General features: G+C 32.0%; 1 protein-coding gene across 2 annotated transcripts; it reads right to left on the reverse strand.

Moving 5' to 3' along the window:
• Window positions 1-1713: 1713 nt before the first annotated feature.
• LOC114760089 (protein trichome birefringence-like 36) lies at window positions 1714-4066 on the reverse strand. Of its 2 annotated transcripts, XR_003742019.1 has the most exons (6): window positions 3715-4066; window positions 3171-3342; window positions 2914-3095; window positions 2584-2742; window positions 1891-2246; window positions 1714-1799 (listed from the first exon to the last, which is right to left on the reverse strand). XR_003742019.1 is itself a non-coding variant. In XM_028949342.1 (5 exons), exons 1-5 carry the CDS (start codon window positions 4044-4046, stop codon window positions 1949-1951), a joined length of 1143 nt encoding a protein of 380 aa, XP_028805175.1. In that variant the 5' UTR covers window positions 4047-4066; the 3' UTR covers window positions 1825-1948. The 2 variants fall into 2 exon arrangements, 1 of the variants encoding a protein (XP_028805175.1); XM_028949342.1 differs by lacking the exon at window positions 1714-1799 and having other exon boundaries at window positions 1825-2246.
• Between the last annotated feature and the right edge of the window lie 4991 nt (window positions 4067-9057).

The raw sequence follows: 9057 nt of genomic DNA on the forward strand, positions 1-9057 counted from the left end.
GCCAGAGAGGGAAAAACAAAAGAGAAGTTGCTTCAGGAATGATGATCTGAATCTTACACAGTACAAAATATGTTTCATAGCAATTCTTGATAATGATTATTTGTAAAAGAGCTCGCCAGAGGAAGTATATTTGAATGTTTGTATGCCATTCAAAATTTCAAATAATTTGATCTTGCTGCATTGCGAAGTTACCATAACTGTCTTCCACTTCCAGACTGGTCCTTCCTTTTTGTGTTTGTGTTGGGTGGAAGATGATCACTTGCCTTCTGAATAACAGGACAGAGCAAGACTTCTTTAAAGTTTAAAGTCAGAGGGAGGGAGGGAGGGAGGGAGAGAGATGGATATTTTAAACTATAAAATAATAGCAGTGGTAATAATAATATCTCACCCAAAAAAGTAGCAGTAGTAGTAGTAATAATAATAATAAAATTAATGTTTGGAAAAATTAATCTGTGCTTTTTGATTTCACTTAACTTTTGATCAAATTCTTGCATTTTTTTTAATTAGATTATTGTAGTTTTGCTTGGTTAGATTCCAATAGTTTGTTTATTTTTATCATATCTTATTATCCTTATAGTTACAACTAATTTTTAATCACGTACTATAGTTTTTTTAGGAGTTACTTGAAAACTATAAAGACCTTATTAAAAATCAAGTGAAACTATAGATATAATATAAATTATGAAGAAAGTTAGATAAAATTATAGGGACTTCATAGAAAAACTACAAAAGTCTTATTAAAAATCACGTGAATGAAACTATTGGAACATGCAGATTTTTCCTTTTTAAGTTTTGCGTGATTCTAGATTTCTAGTCATAAATAAATTTAAGAAAATGATTAACATTAAGACCAATTAATTAGTGAATCCAATTTGTGATTCTAGTTTATGAGGGTGTTTGGGAATTAGGAGAAGTGTTTTTTAAAAGCATTTTTTCATAATCGAAATAAACTTTTTTACATATTTATTTCGTATATCATAAAATTACTTCTAAAATCATTGCTTGCTTTCTATCCAAATATCCTCTACATCTAGCCATGTCAATTTGTGATTCTAGTAATTGGGCTGTACTTATGTTATTGAGAGTCTCCCATAATCCGCCCTTGAATCAAATTCACACTTCAATAATTTGGAGAATTTGAAATATGATGCTAATACTATGAATGTGCCTTTAATCGAGAACATGATTTCGGAGGCCAAAAAAACAAAAAGACAACATCATTTCAAGGGGGTTGGCAACTGCTCTAAAAGCTATTGTGGTGCATGATGCTATTGTGTTTGTTGGACATGTGGTTGTTGCACTTATTTGACTGACTTTATAGTCTCCCATGCGCATCTTGGTGCCATTTCTTAGCTTGGAGGACCAAACTAACCGTGATCTTAGGCGTCATCAACTTCAAAAAGTGATTGATTGACTCTTCTCTTTTATTCATTTTCTTTGATTCTCTTTCACCAATCAAATACTGATTTTTAACCCTTCTTTTCTTTTCCTTTTCGCTAAAAAAAAAAAAAGGGTAACAAAGACTTTCCAGGGATATATTGCCTTTTTCAATGTTAATTTGTGTATGAAACTCACTTTTTTATATGCAATTTTCTTTTTCTTTAAATGTCTCTTACTTTTAAAACATTTCACAAGCTTGTAACTTATGATAAATAAATCCACCACTCTACTTACATCACACTCATGAAGATATATGAAATGTAACATTTGCTCCAAAATGACAAGAGAAGATACTTTGGCAGCTTGTGAAAATTAGATTGACAAATCCAAGCATAGTGTTATCCATATGATAACATTAACTAAAAATAGAAAACCCAAATCAGCCAATGTACCAGCAAGAGCAGACCAACCTTGAGAGGCTCCAGCTAGATGATAAAGATAAATCCTGACCTGGAGTAGTTGAACTGTACTGGTTAAACTTAAAAACCACAGAAAAGGTCGACCACAGTTAGAGCATTGCATTCAACATCTCATTCCAAATATCAGGAACCCCAGGGAGGCACCAGTGGCTGCAATCGGAGGAAACTCCTTCTAGTTTCTGCTTCTGTTCTTGGGTTATCAACTTTCTGTAAATTGAAGGATGCCCATCTCTTCGGAAAGCTGTCATTGTTGTAATATCCTGAAGATATACTGGAAAACGCATTCTCTTCAACACTCCTTGTAGAACTAAAAGTGGTTCAGGAACATGCTGGTGACTGAAAAATGGCAGAGGCTGCTTCTGGTTGTAGCATTTCCATCCGTTTTGCCTGCACATGAAAAATCCATGATCCAGAAAAGCAGAGTACAGCAAATATTGGAATCATTTTGCACGTCTGACACTCCCATCAAGTATAATACGATAGTTTTAATTGCATCTGGACAGTGGCATGATATTTATATATATATATATATATATATAGGAAAGTAATGCGCGTGAAGATGTGAAGATGTAAAGTAAACTATACGCCGTTTTACTTTTGGTGTTATTTTTTGAATGGATGATGTAAATTATCCGATTTGTATTCTATTCGAGTTGTGTCTGTGATCTTTAACAGGAAAGAGATGATCAAGGTGAAATATGAGGCAAATGAGAGTAACTCGTACCTGTTATGCCTTGGGGACATGCTTCGGAAAATGACTCGGGTCTTACGAGGATCAAGGTTTAAATCCACCCATTTTGCCCATGTACTGAGTCCTTTCTGATAAGCAACCATGGGGTTCATGTTTCGAATCAAACTGTTTCCTTCCATGTAATAATCCCATCTGATTATGTCAAAAAAGATTTGATTATTGGGATGTTGAATTTGGCGACCATTCAAGGTGAAGAAGTTGAAGAGACCAATGTTTATAGATAACTGAAGCTGAACTTAAGGAAAGAAAACTTGAGAAGCAGAATTCAATGGGAAAATTGAGATTATGAGAAAGCTTTCTTACGCGCTAGTTTGATCAGAGTGAGTCCACCAATGAGCTGAATCAAACACGAGAACATCAGCTCCTTTCCAATATCTTGCATTCTCTTCAATCAAGTCCAAATGCAAAATTCTCTTTTTTCCAGCCCCTCGTTTGAGTTCTACCAACAATGGTGCCCAGAAGAACTCAATTGAAGTCTCAAAATCCTGTCGGTGAGAATTACAGGATCAATCACTTATAGTACTAGAGAGGAAAAAGAGAATGTTTGATCGATGTCTTACCATAGCATGGAAAGCCATTGAAGGACCATTGTAGGTTACCCTCTTCCTAGCAGTTGGAATAACTCCTTGTACTAAGCAAACAAGAGATTCCCATTGGTTTCTCATGATAGAATCACCCACCAGCATTATTCTCTTCCTTCTCATTTTAGCAAGAAACCTCAATGCCTCAAATCTGTGTTACCAAGATGCCACATTTGTAAGTTAGACATTAGCATGAAACTGATTTACAGCCTTGTATTTTCACGAGATTCCCATGTCTCAACCAGAAGCTTTGAACACAGATAATTAGAGGGAAAAAATGAGAATTATGAGCTTTGATCCTCCCAACCTCTGCAAACTAAAACCGAGTTGCTACAGGTTTCTCCATTTCTTCTTATTGTCAACTCTCGATCAAATACCAAAATATATAGCAATTAGATTGTACACTATGCTAAAAGTTTTGAGCAATGGCTGAATTTTCAGACAAACTAGCAAAGCAGCAACAATGCAACTGTTCAATCGAGCATTTAAGCAAACAGTTATAGTGATGTGAACAGAAAGATACCTTGGGATAGAACAACCGTTTGGCTTCCACTTCCACTTCTCATAACCCGAATCAGGACGTCCGTTCTTCTGACAAGTAACGGCAGTGCTCAGATAGGGACAGCTAGAATCGTAGAGAGGATAAGATTGATCGTAAACCCATTTTCCCACGGAGAAGTCACATTTTTTCTTCCATAAATCTCCACGGGTCTGGACAATGTTGATGTCGTCGGCTTGGACGGCGAGGCCAGGTTCATGATCCTCTGGGTTAAGAAGCAGTAATGCGGAGGGGAAGAAGCTGAGGAAGATGATACTGAAGAAGAAAAATGAGGAGTGAAGAGCTCGTTCCGCCATGGAAGGACAAGTTGAGAAAGCAAAGAGTGTGAAGACTGAAGGGTCCCAAAGAAGAGAAGGCTTTTGTAACAAAACATGATTTTGTTGTGAAGAAGAAAAAGTGCTTCATCAAGCCATGACTTACGGCTGTGGACCACCTTTTTTCTTCCTTTTTCTTCTTGCCCCTCTTCCGGTGATTGATTTCCTTAACTGCTTTGTGTCTTCTTTTTCTTCATGCAGCTAACAAATCCAAATTTATTTTTCTGATCCTCTCATCTTTTCTCCGTCCCGTCCTCCCTTTTTTCTACATGCAACGTATGACCGTATAGCTACATTGAACCGGACAAATCCACTCCGAGTCAAACACATACGAGGAGTACAATGACATTTTCGACCGGGTTCCCATGATGCAGATACATGGCCAGTGATTCTCTCCTTTTCGCTTTTCCAGTTTTTTCCAAGTGTGTTCAACTTCACAACCATTCTTTTATCATGTTAAGTATTTACTATTTTGTCGCTGAAAATATGTATAAGATAATCCGAATATGTTTTATTGGAAAAAGAAAGATCTTGTTAACTCGTCTTAACATTTAATAAATTTTCAATTTTACTCCAATTTAATTTTTTTTTTTTGGAGAAAATTGCAAACTATAAAATAATAGATGATTGATATAATTTTTAGTTCCTCAATTTTGCCTTTATTTTGGTTTTAGTCCCTCAAATTTCAAAATATAGGTTTTGGTTTCTTAAAAAGCAAAATAGTCCAAATTTTTATTAGATTATAGGGACCAATATTTTAAATGAAAAGAAACTTGAGAGACCAAAATTTATAGTTTAAAACTTGAGGGGCTAAAACCAAAATGAAAGTAAACTTGAAGGACCAAAGTTTATATTAATCCAATAATAAATTAAGAGTAAAATTATATATTTATATAATAAATTTAACAAAGTGACTTAAATTAAGGGGGGGAAAAATACTCTCTCTATGTCTATATCTGATCAGGGGAGTATATAGGAATATTACTCGTGAAAAAAGAGAATCTTCTCACACAATTGTATATCATGATTTGAACTTGAGGCCATTAGTTAAAACAAGCCTTTATTATTGTTAGCTAAGCTGCTTGCTCATTAGTTGCTACTATCATTTCTCTCTAGGGCTATTGCAGTTTGATAATTCTCAATTTCTTTTATATATAGCTTACGCATGGAGATTATATGTCACACTTGTTATGATTTAGAAATACATAGAGTTTTATATTTTATTTCCTCAGTCCTAGATATAAGATTCATTTTATAGTATAAAAAAAAATATAAGATTTATTTTATAGTATAATTTACATTACAAAATAAAACGAGTGTATTTGATTAGTTATGAAAAGAAATAACGATGCCCTCCACAATCAAATCAAAGCTGAATAATATGTGTCTAGTTAAAGCATCATTACCGTTGGACCCCCTAAAATTAGTCACTGTTAGCGTCAAATATACTATAGAAGTCATCCTATCACATTCCCTGGTTCCTTTTTCCTCCATGCATGATATTATTGTTTCACTCTGATTCGCATAAACTAACACGGTGCCAGAGTCACCAAACACCTATAGGATCAAAGACAACTGAAAGCTCGCCAAGGAGATGATGGATCAATCCAATCCAGGAAAACGGGCCTTCAAAACCTTCATTTTTTGGCCCAAATAAGCTATTCAAATCAAGCCTCAAATTTTGTAGTTGGGTTTGAATCGCCTTAGACTTCAATCAAATATATACGGAGCAATGATTTGAGTCTCATAGAATGGGCTAATACTATTCCGGTCCTTAATATAAGACCTATTTAACTAATTTAATTAGATTAAAAAAGTTAGGTAAGTTAGTTAATTATAAGAAAAGTGACACATTTTTCGGTTCCTAAAACACCATAATCATCTTTTTTAATACCTCTCTCCCTTTTCTACTTGATTATGGTTGATAGAGTATCCATATAGGTAATTTAGAGAAAATTAATAAATATGAGAAATGGGTCTTATATTTAGGACTAAAACCAACTCAAGAATTGTGTCCTATATTAAGGACTGGAGGAGTATTTCACAATGTAATAAATTAAGATTCAAATCTTTATTATAAGAGGTACTCATATTTAGTATCTAATAATATCTTAAACAAAACCTTCTACAATAAAATGATACATGTGCCTGGAAAAAAAAAACGTATACAGAATGTACATTATTCATGTGCCAAGCTTAAGTGTGATGGGTCAACAAAATAAATAAATATGTTTATGAGAACTTCTACTAAGTTATACTCTTCTAATTTTAAATATAAGACTCATTTTGTAATGTAATTTACATATAAAATAGGTTTTATATTTAGAATTAAAAGATTATTATTTAATATTCATAATATGTGTCCAATGCAACTTAACATACACACTCATATTAATTAGAAGTTTAAATACAAATTATAGATTAATTCATATTATTTTGTAGATTTTGAATGATGTGTATCGTTACTAGAAATAGTATCTCTGATTTTTGTTGTGATTTTTTCTGTGGTTTAGGTTAAAACTTACAAGCTAATAAGTCAATCATGTTGTTAAGATGCTAATTCACTTAGGTGTTAAGAATGTGAAGTAAGTTGAGTAACCCACATTCATAAGGTACCATTAGGAATTTAGGAGAATGCTTCAAATGCGATTTTCTCATATCGGTGAATAAATTTTACGCAAAAGGTTAGGTTAATCTTATTAGGGGCAAAATACCTGTCAATCACACATGACCCAACATTGTAGTTTAAGGGGGTACTTGAATAGAAACTAAACCATAGTTTTAAAAATACTTTTACAGTATACAAAGTAAATATATGGAGGAGTTTGTTTCGTTTTACGAAAAAACACTTCTGGATGCTTCTAAATACCCAATGAACTGGGAGTTTTTAAAGTGGTTCACTTGATATGAAATATCTCTTCGTTCGTTGTAATGAGAAATCAAACATTTTTTCTAACAAATTGGAGGAACCTATTTTTATGACTGAATTCGCAACGATCAAGATTCTCTTGTAATAATAGTATCAACATGTATATATGAGAACAAACTGTTTGATGCCTGTGAATATAGTGAACATGAAATGGAAAGGCACACAAAATACACCAATTTCCATGTTACCGATTCCATAACACCATCCATGGAAAGACAGACCCCAAACCTTTTCATCCAACTATGAATGAAGTAGAAAGACTATTATATCCCCACTCAATCAATCTCCCAGAGAAAAACAAGGGGGATTATTTAGTCATTTCACTTTAATTCGGCCCCAGTCATCTTCTTTTTCCATCATATTAAACATAAACATGCACGCAACTTAACTAACGGGGGTCGTATTAATGGCTCTTGTGGTCCTTCCTAATTTGTTTCATACTTGTTGGAGTTTAATGTAATTATCAAATTAATATATATATACTCCTCCGATCCTTCATATAGGATCTAATTGTTGAGTTGATTTTGATCATAAATATAAGATATATTTATCAATTTTTTCTAAATTATCCTTGTAAATACTACCTTAACAATAATCAAATAGAAAAGGAAGGAAGGATATTAAAGAAGATGATTATAGTATTTTAGGACAAACATGTTATATTTTTTATAATTAATTAACTTACCTAACTTCTTTAATCTAATCAAATTAGTTAAATATGTCTTATATTAAGAACTGAAGAAGTATATATATATATGTGGTGTGGTGGACCAAAGATATCCTTTAGATTAATGGCACGAGCTCCACCTTCTGCTTGCTCTCATTTTTTAAATTAGGTTCTTCTTGTACAGATGTACCCGCGTGTGTCACGCGCAATACAAATTGTACTCTTGTTTTCCTCATCTACCTATCATTTCGTAGTTTGGTCGCTACAATTAATAATTTAAGCTGCTCTTGTAAGTCATATCCACCTTTGTTATGTTTTTCCTTACTGTCATTAATGTTCTTCTTATCTTCAACGTTTGATCCAAAACATTGCCACCAGTAATACTCAATTTAATTCAGAGGAAAATTGATCAGCAAAAGTCTCTAGTTAAAAAAATTAATTACGCAAAAATACTTTATGAACGAAGTTCTTGAACGATTATAACTCAATTTTGTGCGCAATATTTCTTAACTGTATGTAAATGTTTTCATTCTGAATGTAATTGAAAATATGTTGTACGTGAGTCTTTAAATAAATTCTTGATATATTTGCACAATTAATTTTATTATCAGGGATTTTTTTTTGGCTAATTTTACCTTTAATTTATCAGCTTATTTATTTAATTCATATTCTTATGAGCGGACAATATATTACCTAAAATTTAATAAAAGAATATTAAAAAAAATACTTATTAAATTTTAAAATAGTAAATAAGTGATTTGACAGATTTTAACTTAATAAATTATTATAAAAGAAGTCAAAATTATTATAAAATAATTGTAAACTTAACAGTTATTTTTTTAAGGGAAAAATTCTAATTAAATCTATTTGAAATAGCAAAATTCTAATTTAAACCTACACTTTTAACAAATTCTTAATTAGGCCAAGAGCCTAACTGGGGATTTCTAAATGTTGCTAAAAGACCAAAATGCTCTCATAATTAAAAAGCCTAATTTTCGTTTTAATCTTTTAATTGAATTTAACTAACATTTTTTCTTTAAACATTATCACATGAAAACTTGGCCAAAAACATTATCATATAAAAACAAAAAAATAAAATAACGATTATAGCCATAAAAATAATTGAAAATTAAAAGATAAAAAACTAATAATTTCTAGATATCTATAGAATTGCAAAAATATGGGAACTAATAAAAATTTTACTATTTCAAATGTAAAAGATTAACAAGATCAAAGATTTTTTTGTTTGTATGAAGAAAAGACCAAATCAAAGATTCATGGAATTTTTGAATATCTATCAAAATTATTTTACTATTTCACAACTTACAGTGAGACTCATTAATTCATCTTCAATTTTCCGATATTCAACATTTATTCAATATCAAATTTTTATTATA

This window comes from Neltuma alba, unplaced genomic scaffold, assembly GCF_004799145.2.
Source record: "Neltuma alba isolate B1F8T4 unplaced genomic scaffold, ASM479914v2 tig00010931_pilon, whole genome shotgun sequence".
Classification (NCBI taxonomy): domain Eukaryota; kingdom Viridiplantae; phylum Streptophyta; class Magnoliopsida; order Fabales; family Fabaceae; genus Neltuma; species Neltuma alba.

Bases quoted from the DNA above. Each gene is read 5' to 3' on its own strand.
- LOC114760089 (XM_028949342.1), bottom strand. From the start codon at position 4,046: ATGGCGGAACGAGCTCTTCACTCCTCATTTTTCTTCTTCAGTATCATC. The intron at 3,343-3,714 runs GTATCTTTCTGT...TTGGTAACACAG, and splicing joins AACGGTTGTTCTATCCCAAG to ATTTGAGGCATTGAGGTTTC. The intron at 2,743-2,913 runs GTAAGAAAGCTT...TGACATAATCAG, and splicing joins CACTCTGATCAAACTAGCGC to ATGGGATTATTACATGGAAG.